Raw genomic sequence first — 18,324 nt, 5'->3', positions numbered from 1 at the left:
ATTCTCACCTGTTGTCTGCATATCACCCCCATACCCAATGGCCAGACAGAGAGTCAATGAAATCCTAGAGCAATGTGTCTGTTGGTACAGCAATTACCACTAGGATAACTGGTCCTCCTTCCTCCATCTGGCAGCGTTTGCTTACAGTGTCAACCAAGTTTCTGCCAGCCAGAGCTGTAATAAACACACACACACATGTACAAAGTATGGCTTCCTTCCTAGACTTCATGCTGAGTTGCCCTCAACATCTGCAAACCCTGTCCTGAAACCTCCAGATGGGTGCAACATGTTCATCAGATATGGAAAGATTTGAAGAAACAAGTGGCCCAAACCAAAGAAAGCTATAAATGGTATGCTGACCACCAGCATCAGCCCACCTTATCTATGTGTAGACCAGAAAGTATGGTTATCTGCCAAGAACATACACACAGAAAGACCCTCCTGTAAACTGGAACATCTGTTTCTTGGTCCCTACCTAACAGCCCTCCAAATTAACACCGCTGTCTACAAACTGATTGACTGATTGTCTTTTATGATCAGGTCACAAAAGCCTTGGATGCAGGTGTTGCTGTGGATATAGTCTTTCTGGACTTCGGCAAGGCCTTTGACACCATCTCCCACCCCATCCTCATTTAAGAAATTGGGTGACTGTGACATAGACTGCAGATCAGCTGAAGGGTCGCTGTCAGAGGGTGGTGGTGGTGGATGGGTCATATTCAACCTGGGGAGAAGTGGGCAGTGGAGTCCCCCAGGGCTCGGTCCTTGGCCCTGTGCTGTTCAATCTCTTTATCAGCGATTTGGATGATGGGGTGAAAAGCACCCTGTTTAAATTCGCTGATGATACCAAAATCTGGAGTGAGGTGAGCACACTAGTAGGGAGGAAAAGACTGCAGCAAGACTTGGATAGGTTACAGGGGTGGGCTAGCAAAAACAGGATGCGCTTCAACACTGACAAGTGCAGGGTGCTGTACTTGGGCAGTAGTAACCAGCAGCACACTTATAAGATGGGAAACACCCTTCTTGAGAGCACGGAGGCAGAAAGGGATCTTGACTCCAAGATGAACATGAGCCGACAACGCGAGGTCACGGTTGGCAGGGCTAACCAGATCTTGTTGTGTATCCACGGGTGCATCTCTAGCAGGGCCAAGGAGGTGATCCTCTCCCCCATGCAACACTGGTCAGGCCACAGCTAGAGTACTGTGTCCAGTTCTGTGCACCCCACTTCAGGAGGGATGTGGACAACATTGAGAGGGTCCAGAGGAAGGCCACCCGAATGATCCGGGGACTACAGGGCAGACCCTACAATGAGAGACTGTGGGACCTGAACCTGTTCAGCCTTCAAAAGAGAGGACTGAGAGGGGACCTGGTGACAGTCTATAAACTCACTAGGGGGGACCAGAAGGGTTTGGGAGAGACCTTGTTTCCCCTAGCGCCCCCTGGCATAACAAGGAATAACAGCCACAAGTTGTTGGAGAGTAGGTTTAGATTAGACATCCGTAAGAACTACTTCACAGTTAGGGTGGCTAGGATCTGGAACCAACTTCCAAGGGAAGTGGTGCTGGCTCCTATCCTGGGGGTCTTTAAGAAGAGGCTTAATGCCTACCAAGCTGGGATCGTTTGAGCCCAGTTTTTTCTCCTGCCCTGGCAGGGGGTCAGACTTGAAGATCTACAAGGACCCTTCCGACCCGACTTCTATGATTCTACAAAACTGCGGTTGCCCTGGTCCCTCAAAATTCACCCAGTACTCCACATATCATTGCTGAAGCCATGCAAAAAAAAACGCCTCCCTTCCATATAGAATCCAACTACCACATCCTCCTTTTCATGTGCAAGAGAAATGAGGAATATACTGTTTGGGAAATCTTGGATTTTAACTTCAAATACAACCAGGTATGGTTCTTGGTGCATTAGAAACAGTATTGTCTGGAAGACTGCACCTGGAAACCAATAGGGAACATGCACTCTCTGGCACCTTTCAGGCTTGAATTCCTACTACTCTGATGTTTGTGACAAATCACCCAACCTTAGCAGTGAGGTGAAGCCTGCAGGGCAGGGAAGTTGTTCACAGTTAACTCTGAGGAGGCCTCTCTTCCATCCATTACTAAATTTGTAAGTGCTGTCACTTAGTGGTTATATATGCAAGGTAGCCACTAAATTACATTTTTCTGTTTTCTCCCTCAGCAAAAGGGTGCGACCAAGTTCTAGCATATGGAAGCATTTCTACACTGCAAGTTATTCTGAGAAAAACAATGTGATTTGCAAATACTGTCAGATGAAATATGCATTTCCAAAAGCTACTAGGATGACCAAACACATCCTTGTATGCAAGAAGTGCCCTGCAGACATTAAAAAAAAAAATCCTTCATGGGTGTAAGTGAGGACGAGGTAGATCATGATGATGAAAATGCAAGTAGCTCTTTCCAAGGTTCTCAATCCAGAAGTCCTCCTCCTCTAACATCAGCATCAGAAAGGGTTGCCCAATCAACACCCTCAAGTAACCAAATATTGCAACCGACTGTATACAAGACTCTCCATAGCTTCATTTGTAGACAAGATGACACCTGAAGATCAGGAAAAAATTGACCAAGCTCTTGCAAGAGCAATATATTTCTTCTGGGATGCCATTGTCAATAACTGACAATGCACACTGGCAGGAAGCTTTTAAATTACTGAAACCATGCTACGTTTGCCTAGTAGACTTTCTTTGAGCAAGCTTCTTTTAGAGTCAGAATATGAACGTGTAATGCAATCCGTGCAAGGTACAAATCAACAAAGCACTGTGTCTTGCAGCACACACAGATGGATGGACAAAAGTGCCAGGAGAAGAAATCATAATCTCTGTGATAACACCTCAACCAGTTTTTTTCAGAAGCACTGAAACAGGCAAGAACAGGAATACTGCAGAATATATCAGTAGTAAAATATGTGAAGTCCTACAGAAGATTTGGAAGGGTAAAATATTTGCTTTACTGACTGACAATACAAGTAACATGAAAGCAATATGGGGGATCATAATGGATAAATACCCACATATTACTGCAATAGGATGTGCACCCCATGGGCTAAAATTGCTTCTTAAAGACATCATGAAGTTGGACACTCTGCAAAAGATCTATAGATGAGCAAAATAACTTATCAAACATGTAAAATCTACTCATATTGTAGCTGCAGTCTTTAAGAAAAAGCAAGAAGAAAAGAATGCAAAGAATAGAATTGTGACACTCAAACTCTGTAGTAAAACTTGATGGGGTGGAGTGGTGATCTCTTTTGAAAGACAACTAAAAAACAAAGAAGCTCCTCAAGAAACAGTAATGACTGAGGATCTTAAAGTACCCAGAAGTGTAACAAACACTGTACCTGATGAGGATGTCTTCTGGGCTCAGCTGCAGAACTCCCTGAAGATTCTAAAGCCAGTTTCTTCAGCAGTCACTGCATCAGAAACAGACAGTGTACTTTTTTCAGACGTTCCTTATCAAATGGCCCACGTAGATTTTCAAAGACAGTTGATTTTAAGTGCATCTCCACTTACAAGTACAAAAGAAAGAAAAGTGAAAGCCTTTATTAACAGACAGGAAGAACATTGTTGCCAATCAGTTCATGCTGCTGCAAATCTCTTGGATCCAGGATTCAAGGGCAGAAATGTTAGTGATGAATGATAGCACTGCTACTGCATTTAACTGGATTACAAAACAAGCAACACACTAGGATGTGATATTGAAAAGGTATTTTCAAATGTTGCAGAATACAGAACATCTTCAGGTATTTGGTCCAGGAATGCAGTCTGGGACTCTGCCAAGTGTATCCTCCTACAACATGGTGGCAAGGCCTTTGCATGATACAGCCTCTGACTCCTCTTGCTTCTTGCCTGCTTCAGATTCCTCCATCTTCTGCAGCGTATGAAAGAAACTGGTCTATGCTTGGAAATACTCACACTGAATCAAGAAATAAACTAGCATGTGAAAGAGTAGAGAAGCTGGTCTCAATCTGGGCAAACCTTCAGTTTTCAGAAGTCCATGAAGATGGTTTTTTCTATTTTCAACTTTAATTTTCGCCTGCTTCTCATAAACTGGAAAAAACTAACAGGGGTCAGCAACATTTTTGGGCAGAGCGCTGAAAACACCCACAACTTCAACTTGTAAGATGTTGGTGTGCCAGGGTGGATGACAGGGGAGCCACGAGGGGCCCATTCCTTGCTGTTGCCATGTAGCCAGGGCCCCCTTCCTGCCATTCACTCAGAGGCATGTGTGCCAAGCAAAATGCCTTTGAGTGCCACACTCTGGCACCTGTGCCAGGGGTTGCCTACTCCTGAACTAAGAGATGCTGGGTTCCTTAGAGTTCAGCAGCCTGTAGCTCCCTTTGCAACAGAAATTAAAAACATTTGAAAGTAAATTCAATTAGTACATGTGTAGCTATTGTCTGAATAAACTATACTTTTAATAAATACACCAAACGTGATAATTTTACGAGCAAACCAAGTTATACATAATACATTTTGTTCTTAAAGTAGCAAGTGAATTTAGATCTGTAAATGGGGCTAAGAAAATAAGTATTGCACATATTTCAATTTTTCCCAATATTTCTGTTTTTTCCCAAAACACAGGGGGAAAAACTTTTTCCCCACGGCTTCAAAATTTCCAAAAATTTTACGTCTCTAGCTAGAGCCTGCCTTCAGCCAGCCATTGCATATTGGAGATATCAATAATACATCACTCCCCTGGCTGGGTGACTACTTTATGTAGCAGAAAACAAACTCTCTACTTTGTACCAGGTCCCTGAGTAACTAAAGATGATCTACCCTTAAAGACACCTAAAATCCTTAAGACAATGAATCACCCAATATGTTCGACCACCCAGTGGTCATGGTATTTATTAATATACTACAAGAATACACTCTGGTGGTACAGTGCTGTTGACTCTCACTCCACAAAAATGCTACCCTCAGAAATCACCGAAATTAACAGGTGAACTATGGAATGAAGTAAAGAGGCAGAACACCAATGCCACTTGGGTTCTGAGTCCCTCTAGTAGTAAACTCTCATGGCAGCTGAGAGGTGGCATGGCCCTTCTCCTCCACAATCAGTGTGGTAGAAACATAGCCAGCAGAGGTATTCGATATAGATCCAGCCAAACGGTCTGGAAAGCAGCATCAACGGCTCTGAAGGGCTGCCAGCACATTTCAACGATAATACCAAGAGAATAGTTAAGATACCAATACAGAAAATAAACTGACCAGACAATATCATCACCTCGACACTACTCCTCTTCACATTTGGCCACATGGCACATCCTAAGTCTCAAGAAAACTTGAAAAAAAAATATAAGAGCCATAAACTATTAAATGGTTTCATGCCCTTCCTAACTGGTAAAGGTTACCAAAGAACATCAGAGCCTGCACTAATGGAAACAGTCAATGCTTCCTTCAGAGAAGCATGCCTACAGAATTTCCTGAAGAAAACAAGGAGCCCAGACCCTAGACCACAAAAGAATAACAATGTTATAACTGCATGTGAGTGTTGTTTGGAAGGTATAGTTGAGATTGTCAGGAGGGTTTTCCTGTGTGGAGGTTTGAGCAGGTGGTTGGGGGAATGGAGGAGTTGTACCTCTTGGGTTCTGGGGTATTGTCTGGGGAATCCTCTCTGTTGGTTGTTTACTGTAAACAACTTTAGGCCTTTGGATAGAGCAGGTTGTAACGCTAATAATAAATAATATGCATTCACCACACACACAGCATGCAACACCTCACTATCTGCAGGAGCTCCACTGGAAGGTGCTGCTTCCCATACCCAGGAACTGTTCCACCTGATGATACTGTTGCTCCAGGCAGATGTAGATGTCAGTAGAAGACAAGACAATTTCTCAGGGAGCCCCAGATGTCAGCAACTGACTCTGAGGATCCCTCCAACTATTGTCCTGTTTCCTGTAACACTCCAGAACAAGGCACTGAGCACTACACTCCAATAAAATATACCACCAGCTGACACCCTGAATGCCTCACAATCAGGGTTCATACAGAGGCAAAGGGCAGAGACGCCTCTATTGGCATTAAAAGAGGGCCCTTTTACTATCATGGACACAAGACCCATCCCTCAAGTTTCCAAGGCCACACTGCAGTGGTTCCAGTCATTCCCTTCCAGCCAAGCTCAAAGAATGGTTATGCGTAAATGATCCTCTTCTCAAAAGGCCATGGCATACAGGGTGCCAGCAGGAATCCATATGATCCCAAAAATTCTCACCCCAGGAGGATATGTATGCACTGATACTTATCAACTCAGCTCTCAAGCTTTTTGATGAGCTAACAAAATTTATATCTTTAGGTTTCATTGTTATCTGAAATAAGTAGAACAACCTACTGATTTTCAGATGCAGAAAAAAGAGGGTACATTCACATAGAGTGCCTCAGCACAGCTGAATACAAGCTCAGACATCTAGGAACAAAAAAACGCAGGCCAGACCTACAGACTAGGGGGCTTCAATCTGGAAAGCAGTGACTGACAAATGGATAAACAGCTCAACATGATCTTGCACTGCAATGACATGACAAAAAAAAAGATTAATATAACTGCTGGATGCATAACCACAGTAGTACTGAGCAGCATTAGAGAAGTGATCTTACTTCTGTATATAGAAATGGAGAGACCACTTCTGGAAAACTGTATAGCGCAGGGTTTAGCAACATTTGGCATGGGATAAATCCAGCCTGCAGAGTCACTGGCTCTACCCCACAGAGCTGAAGTGCTTTACCTATGCCCACAACCGGACCAGACAGCAAGCAGTTCCACCCACGTCACCATCGCTTCTCCCTGCCCACCCCTCCCCCTGCAGTGGGGCCAGCTGTACTTGTGCCACAGCCAGGAAGCAGAAGCTGGAGGGAACCCAGAGAAGTGGAAATAGCATGTATGCAATTTGGAGCTGCCCAGCCACAGCACAGCTCCCCACTAGCTGGAAGTTGTGCTTGCACCCCAGGTGGTGGACGGGGGCTGGGAGAAGCAACAGTGCAGGTACAGATCCCAACTGCATGGCCCCAGCACAGATACAAAGGAAGTCCTCCACCTCTAACATGTTGCCAAAGCCACCTGGCCTGTGGCGGACTAAAGCCAAGTTGTTTCAGTCCACGGCTTGTCAGAGATTTCATAGACATTAGGACTGGAAGGGACCAAAGGGCAGGAAGTCAGCTGGAATTCTCTGGAAAGTTTTCCGGTGCTTTATTTTTCCATGGGAAATTTTCCATTTCTAAAAATTGTTTCATAAAATTCATTAGTAATAATGAATGGATGCCAATACAATATTAAGCAAGCTTGGAAGTTTCAAAGTTGTAATTAATGTTTTTCAGGCGATTATCCCTAGGAAGTATGCGAGAGAGAGTACATACGTAAACAGGAAGGTAAATACACTCACATAATAATCCAATCCAAAAGTCAAACTATGAATTCACCTAATTGGCTGTGCAAGTTAAATCAAAACTAAAGCATGGCATCATATCATGCAGTTCTCTGGGTATGCTAAAATAAGTGTCAACAGTTTTCAGTGCCTCAGGTTTTTTTTCTTAAATTTAAACAAACAATGTAAGTGAAGTACATGCTATTGTGTATTGTCTTTACATTTTTACAAGTATTCCAATAAAAATAATTTCCTTCCACATAAAGCCTGAATCTGTTTGAATATAACATTTAAACCATATTAAGTGTGCTGTATTTAATTTTTTTCCTAATCAAATATTTCAGTTCAAATACTTCTGGCTATTGGGACAAAAAATTAACATGGGGGTATTTTAGTTTTGTGTACTAAATATAAGTCAAATAAACATACTAAATCTGATGGAAAGAGCCAATCAGCGTGCTCCCAGTGTGGAGCCATGGTTCCGAAGCTGTGCCAAGGACTGGACAGAGGGCAGGGGAGCCAAGGCCAGCACCCTGCTCCCTGAGGTCCAGACAAGGGTTGGAGAAGCCGGGACCAGAGCGCTGGCCTTGGCTCCCCCACCCTGCTTCCTTTAAGAAGCAGAACAGCAGCAGCATGGGGTGTTAGGTTGTGGCACTCCATCCCAGCACCCTCCAATCCCCGTCATTCTTGTTGGGCAATTGGCTAGTCCAATATTTATGAGCCACTAGAATTCACACCAGCCATGCATTACACAGCAGCTTCCTTTAATTTTGCTGTTTCCCCTGCACTCACCTCTGCCCGATTGGTGGAGGAACCCAGTCAACACCACAGCTTGCACCGATCAGTGGGAAGGCAAAAACCAGTTTCAAATATGCTGTGGTTTTTGCCTCCAAACCAGTCAGCAGCAAGTGGTGGGGCTGCTGGGGCCCCTCTGCCAATCATCAACAGGAGGCAAAAATCACAGCATATTTATAACCACTGTTTTCACCTCCCCGCTGATCAGGGGCAAGCAACAGGGCCAATGGGGCCCCTCCACCAATTAGTGGTAAGGGGGCATGCAGGGGAAACTGCAAGATTAAAGGAGCCACTGTGCAGTACACTTCTGGTGTGATTTCCAGTGGTCCCTAAAAATATTCAAAGACATGCATACAGATAAAGTATAAATTGATAACAAAGCCTGGTATACAGCTGGCAGTAACCATTCTGTACAAGGACAGAGAAAAGGAAGATTAAAAGTAGAAACGATGAAGAAAACTTAAGTGCTAAAAACCTTGCAGTACAGTACGAAATCAGCTCAATATGCAGAATTTGCTGCATTTATCAGGGTATGTCTCTCCTCTGAGAAGGATAATAGTTGTTGTCATCAGCAGTCTCTCAATACAAGGAAGACAGTCTTCTAATAAATAGGGAAGTTGTCAGTGAGACTGCAGGAGGCTGATCCAAGATCTACATGTTTCACTGCAGATGTACAAATACCTGTAGTTCTCGAAGGAAGGAGTAGATCCTGGTGACATCGGGTCACAGCTGTGTCTCATCTATTTGCCTCTGTAGTGAGGCAAGTTTGCTCAATACAATTGATATATGGTCATACTTCAAAGAGCCATTGGGGATGATTCAGTGCTTGAGCCTCCCAGCTACAGTATTGCTGTTAATATCACATTCCTTCAGAATAGCTTTCAAGGTGTCCTTGAATCTCTTCTTTTGCCCACCTCTAGAGTGGTGACAATTAATGAGTTGGGAGTTTAGGACCCATTTTGGGAGCCAGATGTCAAGCATCTTTATGACATATCCTGTCCAGTAGAGCTGGTGTCATACAACCTAGAGGTGCACCAATAAAGATGGTCTTGGCCAACACCAATAGCCAATTATTAACCAGCCATATTGGCTGATACCAATCAGATAGCCAATTTATAGGAATGCAGACTGGCAGCATGGAGGCAGGCACCCTGCCATCAAGTCTGTGGTGGGGGACAGAAGGGAAGGGGCATTGAGGGGGCCAGATCAAGGCCCCCACGGTGAGGGAGTGCAGCAGGGGCAGCCCAGCCAAGGCAGTGAATGAGACCCTGTGGCAGGGTGCAGGGCAGAGCCACAAGCAGCCCATCCAGAGGGTATGGGGTGTGGGGGATTAGCTCCCCGCCACTGTGCACACCCCTGGGGGAGGCATGGGGGGCATGTGGCCCCCGCCCCCCAGATTTGTGCATGGGGTGAGGATTGACTTCCCGCTGCAGGCTCAGGGCCAGGGCCTGTAACAGGCTCTTCCCAGCAGGGGCGTTAGGCCAGAGCTGCGCCCAGGGTGGGCAGGGGTGGCGATGGGAGGAATGGCTATGGGAGGGGCTACAGGGAATTTTGGAGTGGTCATAGCCCCCCAAATTCCCCCTAACACCACCCCTGCTCAGGGCACTCGCTCTGTGCCTTTCCCTTGGGAGCCCCTGCCCCGCACTGTAGGGGAGGCAGGGGATACACATCCAGCACAGGGCTCCTTAAGGAAAGGCAGCAGAGCAAGTGCCCTGAGCAGGGGCGGTGCTAGAGGGGTCTTGGGGACCCATGGCAACCCCAAAACTCCCCATAGCCCCCCAAAGCCACCCCCATACAGCTGAATCTGCCCTGCCCCCACCCCCCCAAGCATAGCCCTGGCCCAGCCCCTCTGCCAGGAAGAGGCTGGCGCAACCCCTGGCCCCAGGCCCACAGCACCCCACACAAAAATCAGAGGGGACACATGCCCCCCATGCCTTCTCTGGGATTGTGGGCAGTGGCAGAGAGCCATCCTCCCTCACCCCCCTCGGACAATCCACCCACAGCTCTGTCCCATGCCCCACCCCAGGATTACATTCACTGCCCCGGCTGGGCAGTGCCTGCCCCTCCCCCACACCCTCCCTCACCATGGAAGCCTCGATCCACGCCCCCACCATGTCTCTTCCCTTTCCCACACCCCTTCCACTCCCCAGACTTACCAGCAGAGCACTTCTCTCCAGGCTGCACTCCTGGCTGTATGTATGCTGCAGCTGCATACATGCACATAGCATTTCTCGGTGACATTATGGGCCAAAAAAATCCAATTGCCAATAATGTTAATTTTCCTGTTATCAGTGCCAATCCAATATGCAACCAATATATCAGTGCACTTCTAATACAAACATGGAATCAATGCTGGTGGTGGTTGCTGCCATTCATTCTTTAATCCTTCCAATTAATATAGAGCAGGGATAGACAACCCCCAGTATGCATGCCAATTAGTGGCACATGGAGACATTTTCCCTGGCACACCAGGAGGTTTCATAGATTTCATAGACATTAGGGCTGGAAGGGACCTCAGAAAATATTTGAGTCTACCCCCTAGCCCAGGGGCAGGAAGTCAGCAGGGGTAATGGGATCCCAGCAAGTTAAACATCCAAGTGTCTCTTGAAGGTGTTCAAAGAAGGTGCTTGAACAACCTCCGGCAGCAGTCTATTCCAAACCTTGGGGGGCTCAGACAGTGAAGAAGTTCTTCCTTATATCCAGCCTGAAACAGTCACGGAGGAGTTTATGACCATTCAATCTTGTCATCCCTTGGAGCGTTCTGGTGAGCAGATGTTCCCCCAGATCCTGGTGAGCACCCCTTATAAACTTATAGGCGGCCACCAGATCACCCCTGAGCCTGCACTTTTCCAGCCTGAAGAGTCCCGTGGCTCTCAGCCTCTCATCATAAGGTCTGTTTTCCTGAACTCTTATCATGCACATGGCTCTCCCCTGGACTCTCTCAAGCTTCTCCACATCGTTTTTGAATTGTGGAGCCCGAAACTGGATGCAGTACTCCAGCTGCAGCCTCACCAAGGCCAAGTACAACAGGAAGCATCTATGGATGCAAGCCAGTGTTTTGGTCACTTTAGTAGCCGCAGTATTGCATTGAAGGCTCGTGTTCATCTTGTAGTCAATCATGACCCCCAAGTCCCTTTTCTCCAAAGCGCTAGCCAGCGTAGCACTGCCGAGCCTAAAAGCATGCTGCAGGTTTTTCCTTCCTCACCCAGACCTTCCCATCCCATAATGGGTAGGGGCATCTCTTGTGACTGGTAAAAAACTGATGCAAAGTACCCATTTAGCAAGTTGGCTCTTTCCTGGGCATCGGTTGTCAGTTATCCCATCTAGTTTAGCAGGGGTCCACTATTGCCCTTGCTTTTCCTCCAGCTCCCCACATATCTAAAAAAGGACTTTTTATTGTCCTTGATACTTGTAGCCAGTTGAAGTTCAGTCGCAGCCTTGGCTTTCCTGGTTTGGTCTCCGCAGGTCTGGACCAGTGCAGAATATTCCTCCTTGGAGGTGGATCCTGTCCTCCATCCTTTGTAGCCCTTTCTTTTTAGCTGCAGGAGGTCCGCCAGTTCCCTGAAGAGCCAAGAGGTCTACTGTGTCCTCTTGCTGCCTTTCCTCCAAGATGGGATAGACGTTGCTTGTGCATCGAGGATCGCTCCCTTGAGGAGCAACCACTCAACCTGAACTCCCCTCCCATTTGGACTGAGGCTCTTTAGGGCCTCACTGACAAGTCTCCTGACCTTGTCAAAGTCACCTTTCCTGAAGTTGAGGATTTCTGTATGACTTCTGAATGACTTTCCAGCTTTATGGTGGATGGTGAAGGTGATCGGCTTGTGGTCACTGTCACCCAGCTTCCCTTCTAATATTAGGTCACTGATAAGGTCATCCCCTGTTGCTAGCACCAGGTCAAGCAGTGCTTTACCTCTGTCAGTCCAGTAAACTTCTTGCATCAGACAGAGGTCATGCACGCATGTGAGAAAACTTTGTGACCGTTCAGATTTGGCCAAGTGCTCTTCCTACGAGGTGTAGTCTCCCATGACAGCCATGGACTGGGAGTGTGCGGCCTCAGCCAACTCCCTGGTGAACTCCTGGTCAAGCTCTTGATCCTGGATAGGAGGTCTGTAATAGACTCCCACCATTGTGTCCCCTGTGCCATGTTCCCCATGGATTTTCAACCCAGAGCATCTCCAGTTGTCCACCCTGGGCACCAATGCTAGCTTGCAGGGACAGGTAGCTTTCCTTGACATAGAGAGCTACACCCCCACCCTTTTGCCCACATGATCTTTACTGTACAAGGTATAGCTGTCTATACCTGTAGCCCAGGCATGGGTGGAGTCCCACCACGTCTCCGTTATCCCCATGACATCGTATTTATCTATGTTAAGCAGGAGGACAAATTCCTCCTGTTTATTCCCCAAGCTCCTGGCATTTGTGTACAGGTAGGCAAGTGTCCCTTTGGGGGCCCCTGCCTTGCCCACAGAGCGTTCCAGGGCTGAGGCAGGGGTGGGCTCCCTAGAGCGCCTCGGCCTGCTGGCTTTGCAAGGGTTGCTCGGTGGGCCAGCAGTTGCGGTAGTGCCCCCATCCCCTGGCGGGCTTAGTTTAAAGCCCAGTGAAGCAGGTCAGCCAGTCTGGCTGAGAAGAGCCTCCTCCCCAGCAGAGAGAGGTGGAGGCCGTCCCTTCCCAGCAGCTCAATGCCTCTCTCACCAAAGAGCAGACTGTAGTCATGGAAGCCGAAGCCTTCCCGATGACACCACCGCCACAGTCTTTGGTTCGCTACCTCGGTCCTTCTCTCCCCGCACATCCTGTAGCCTGAGACTGGGAGGATTGAAGAGAACACCACCCGCACCCCCAACCCCTTAAGCCCTGCTCCCAAATCCCTGTAGCACTTCATGACCTGGCTGGGATTGCTCCAAGCAGTGTCATTGATGCCCACATGGATAGGGAGCATAGGGTAGTGGTCAGTGAGCCAGCGGAGCCCAGGGATCTTCTCCACAATGTCTCAGATACGGGGTCCCTGGAAGACTTCCCAGGCTAAGGGGTCGGGGTGGCAGATTGCCCCCTCAGCCTCCCTCAGGATGGACTCTCCCATAACAAGGACTTTGTATTTTGTCATGGGGAGAGCAGAGGCAGTAGCTGCAGTTGAGCCCATGTTGCCTGCAGGAGCTGGCAGCTTAGCAGGCTCTGCTGGGGCTGCAAGAGGTTCATACCTGCTGCAAAGCTCCAGTGGAGTGGGAACCTTGATGCGGCAGGCCTTGGGCCACCTTGGTCCAAGCCCCTGGATGAACAGAATGGGAGGTCCCCAAGTACTCCCTTGTCCTGGAAGGTGACCTTGGTCTGCCCTCTGCCTCCAGGGTATGAAGGGCCTGGCAGTAGGAGTCTATCTCCTGCTCACCATCCCTGATGGCATGCAGTCTCTGAGCTGGCCTGGAGTTCCTCTAGCTGGTGTGCCAGAGAACCCGAAAGGGAGCAGACATCACAAGGGGAGGTAGCCATGCTCCCGGACCCCAGAGCCTGAAAAAGTGTCAGGCAGCCCCCACAGTCAAGAGCCAGAGGCTCCATCTGCATAGAGCTTGGAACCATGGGCTCCATCTGGGTGGAGGCCTCTGAGGCACTAGAGGGGGAGGCCACAGACTCCAAGGAGACCCTCGGGGTGTGGCATATGCCCATCCGCATGGTGCTGCTGGTAGGCCAGCTACAGCTGGGACTGCCTTCCCTAGGGCACACTGGCAGGGCCTCAGGCCCTCCTGCTGTCCCCCCCGTGCAAACTCCATGCTAACTCGCACACCAGGCAGACAAGCATGCCAGTTTGCGCATCGTGTTCACGAGGCTCTGGTCACATGGCTCCCTGGGGGGGCGGGCTAAGTAGGAGCCGAGACAGGGCGAGACCCTCCTCGGCTCCACTCAGCTTCCTCTTCACAGCTGTCTGGCGTTAACCCCCTCTCACCACAGGCCCCGCTTACCTCTAGCTGTGCTGGGGACTGGCGGGGCACTCCGCGGCTGCTAGTGGTTGCTGGGTGGGCTTTAGGGGAGCAGGGGCACAGCGGGCTTGTACCCGCATATCTCTTGCTGCTCCTGGAGCCTGAGGTGTGAGAAAATTGTTTTTAAAAAAAAACTTTTTTTTTTTTTTTAAGTTGCTGCTCCAGGCTGTCTGAAGCAGCCACATGTCCCAGAGCTGTGGCAAGCATCGGGGGCAGAGTCAGGAGAACACAGGTAGGGACACAGTCTGTGTTCTGCTGCCCCACCCTCTGTCCCCAGCCTGGCCCCTGGAGGGGAGCTGCAGGGCTGGGGCCCAGGCAGGCGCTGCACAGGGCTGCTCCGCTGGAGGCTTCCAGTGGGTCAGCAAGCACCAAGCTTCCAGGTGGGGGCAGCACCAGTGTGCCAGGCACCAGGCACTCATAACAGGGTTCAGGTGCTGCAAGGAGAAGCAGACATGGAGAGAGGTGCTGTGGGCAGGCTGGCCAGGCCCTTTGGGAAGGCAGCAGCCAGAAGAAGGTGGAGACTGGGCAGGAAGTGAGGATGCCCCAGGGCAAGCTCAGGCTGCAGTGGGCAGAGCCACCCAGCAGCACACGAGGTGGGGCCCAGCCCAACCCACGCAGCTCCACAGGGACAGGCCACAGCCACCATGACTGTGCAGGGACGCTGCCTGGCCAGGGCAGAACTCCTAGCTTGGGGAGCTCCCAGCTCCAGGCTTCAACTCCCTGCATGTCTGGCACAGCATAAGTGGGGTGGAGTTAGCCCAAATGCAAGGGCTTAGGCACAGGAGCCCCCCAGGCCCCAGGAACAGCCACCTTGGCTGCCCTGCCCTGCCTGCTCACCTGCAGCTTCCCTCCAGTAGCTGGGTCAGGGCAAGCACTGCATAGGGCTGCTACACTGCAGGCTCCTGGCCAGCTTGGCTCTGAGCACTGCCTGTGGTGGCTGTTCCCAGAGTCCAGGAGGCTCCTGCAGCCAGGTCCTTGCATCAGGGGTGGCTCTGCCCTGTTTGCACTGTGCCTGGTGCATGGAGAGGCTGAGCCCAGAGATAGGAGCACCCAGAGCCCAGCATCCTGCCCCAGCCAGGCAGCATCCCCTCAAGGGTGGGGTGGCTGTGGGCCATCCCTACAGACCTGCCCAGACCATCTCAGGTGCTACTGGGCACCCCCGCCCACCACAGCCCAGGTCTGCTGGGGCCCAAAGCAGGCCCTGCTTCCTGCCTGGCCTCTGCCCTCCTCTGGCTGTCACTTTCCCAAGGGGCCAGCCTGCCACAGTGCCTCCCACAACACCTGCTTTTCCCTGTAGCACCCAGACCCTACCCTAAGCACCTGGCCCCAGCTCTCAGCACCCTAGTGCTGCCCCCACCAGGGTGGGACAGGGCCTCCCTCCCAACCCTGGGCCCAGGCTCCCCCTGCTCTGGGACCGTCAGGGAGGCCTGAGTGCCCTGGCTCTGGCAGCTGCTGCTGCAATGCCACTGCCTTCCTCCACCAGACACGACCCTGGACCAGCAGGCCTAAGCCACAGAGAGCAGCAGTGGGAGATGTAGGTGGCAAAGGGCACACCCTCTCTTTTTAGTTTCTTTCTCTCTCCTCTTTTTTCTATGTCTTCTCTTTTTTGCTTTTTTTTCCTTCTTTTTTCTATTTCTTCTTTTTCTGCCCCCCTCTTTTCTATTTTTTCTCTCCCCTTTTTTCTATTTCTTCTTTTTTCTCTCTCCTCTTTTTGTGTCTCTCTTTTCTCCTCTTGCTCATCATACCATGCTTAACAAAAAGGAACACACAAGAACAAAGGTAGTATATGAAGATTTATTTACTGTCACCAGGTTTGAATCTGGGTGTCTCCGTACAATGGCATCATTAGACTTCAGCATCAAGCTTCTAGCCAGTTTAGAGAACTGCAGATGGTACAACTCCCCTTCCATACAATAGATTTCATAGACAACTGTGATTGAGATTCCTTTCAACTTCCTCCTGAGGATACCAATAAATCAAATACCTAGGGCCTCATATCACAAGCTTTTAAACTTCCAACTCCTGAAACATCTGTGTTCTGTCCCATAATCTCTCTCAGACCTTATCATACTCCATCTTGAGACAAGTCAGGTTCTGTACAAACCCACTGCCACCTTTGGAAAATCATCCCAGAACTTCACTTTTCTGATAGTTAAGAACCCGGTAATTTCCTATCTAAATTTGTTTGTGTCCACTGTTAAACTCCTTTGATCATATGCCTTTATTTTAAAAGTTCTCCCCTCCCCCTCCATTATCTTAAAACCTTTAATATATTTATCAGTAGTCGTCATGTCACCTTCAAACCTTTGTTTTCCTAGGCCAAAAAGATTCTCTTTTTACATTTCTTCTCATAAAAAAAGATTATTCATTACTTTAATAAACCCAGTAACCATTCTCTGTACCGCTTTAATTTTTAATTAATCTTTTTTAACGCAGGTGACCAGACTGCATACAGTATTAAAATGAGGTTTTACCAATGCCTTGTAAAAATGAACACTTCCTTGGTTTTACTACAAATACCCTGCCTAATAAATGCTAGAATCATATTCATTTTTACAGCTGTGTCACATTAACAGCTTACGGTCATCCACAGCCTACTTCTAAATTATGTGCCCCCAGTTAATAGCATAAGTTCTTGATATGAACTCTTATAGTTATCCGATTTCTATTACTGATCTCCACAATGTCATTTATTTTTTCTTCAGTTCTTCTCACTAGTGGCTATACCACAGACACTTTCTGTTGTCCAAATATTTCACTAGTTCAAACTTAGTTCTTGCCCAAAGGTCAATAATATCCAGTTAGTGCCTGTAATATACCCGAGTCATAGGCAGTCTGGCCCAGTAGTGCCATAATTAAGAGCAGTGGCTCTGAACCAAGGGTCAAAAATGAATCAAAGATTTTAATTTAGTTTTTAAAGTTCTGTTGTTTAAGAACAGCTATTCTGAGGTCAGCAATAGACTAATCAGGGGAGTTAAACATTCTGCTGCAGACCTGTGTGTCTTTCTGGAATTGATGCAATTAATTCTTTCACATGGGGATGTAGACAGCAGAAAGACATCATGATAATGTGTATGGTGTTTATAGAGAAGCAGGCGAATGAACCTCAGATGTTATCATCCCTATTATTTAGTCCAGTGATGGTGTAGGCACAGCTGACAGATGGCTCCAGAGCAAGGTCTGGTGTCTCAGTGAGACTAGGAGTTCGGCGGTCTGTTGGTAGAGAGATTATGTTTGAGGCTGGGGGACTGCCTTGGAGAGGTTATCATTTTCCAGAGTGGTGGGGAGAAGGGCAAGTTGTATGCCCTTGATGATGTGTCCAAGGTGCTCAAGCTGGGGCCTGTAGGCAACAACCAGAGGAACTTTGTCATCCTTGTCTTGGGGTTGATATTATAGTAGGTCAGAGGGTGATCTGAGTCTGGATTTCTTGATCTGAATGGCTACACTTTTAAGATTATATTGTAAGTGTATTTACCTATACCAGACCCTTATAGTGTCATTGGGATCAGAACAGATATGGCTGTACTGTAGAACTTGGCTGTAGATAATTGATCTAGAGATATATTTAGGATGACCGCTGTTAGTGTGGAGGTAGCTGAGAGGTCAGCTGGTTTCCTGACCAATATAGTGTATGTTGGTGATAGAGCCACCATATCACAATGGTGTACAAGAAATGAATTCTCTCAGTGGAGTATTGCAGAGCAAATTTGATGGAGGGATGGAAGTTGTTAAGGTCTTGATGGTAGGCTTGTCATAACTCAGGGTCCTTGAGACAAGTCTTATGACTTTGCCAAGATAGGTCTTAGGCTAGATAATATGATAGTCCTTTCTGAATCAGGTTCCTTCTGCTCATCTCCTCAACACTGAGTCCCAATATATTAACTGAGCTGGCTGCACCCTATTTACACAGTAAAATCCAGTTAATTCATCACTCTAAAAGGATTGGTAAGAATTACTAATTATCCATGTATTACTAATTAAGGGCAGTTAGCAATTATCAACTTTTCCCGAGACGTAGTTTGCATACTATATCAAGACACAGTAAAGACAGAGTAAGGAATGAGATTATAAATAAATTAAGGCAATAGGCATTGATACCTATGCTCATGAGGATGAGATCTTACTTGGGGAGTCCTGGGGAAGGCTCCCTTTTTCCCTAAACTAATTACATCAAGGCATGGCTGGC

The 18,324-nt window shown here is 48.0% G+C and overlaps 1 protein-coding gene across 1 annotated transcript in view; it reads right to left on the bottom strand.

The window, feature by feature from the left end:
- Nucleotides 1-3,000: 3,000 nt before the first annotated feature.
- PPP2R5D (protein phosphatase 2 regulatory subunit B'delta) overlaps nucleotides 3,001-18,324 on the bottom strand; it is a 1,176,261-nt gene continuing 1,160,937 nt past the window's right edge. The window contains exon 13 of the mRNA XM_019549002.1: nucleotides 3,001-3,112. Within this exon, the coding sequence (XP_019404547.1) occupies nucleotides 3,085-3,112 (28 nt within the window). The 3' untranslated portion in view covers nucleotides 3,001-3,084. The remainder of the gene's footprint in view (nucleotides 3,113-18,324) is intronic.

This window comes from Crocodylus porosus, unplaced genomic scaffold (assembly GCF_001723895.1).
Source record: "Crocodylus porosus isolate Cpor-Errol unplaced genomic scaffold, CroPor_comp1, whole genome shotgun sequence".
Classification (NCBI taxonomy): domain Eukaryota; kingdom Metazoa; phylum Chordata; order Crocodylia; family Crocodylidae; genus Crocodylus; species Crocodylus porosus.
Note: the sequence above shows the minus strand (reverse complement) of the source record. Positions and strands in the feature narration are given on the sequence as shown.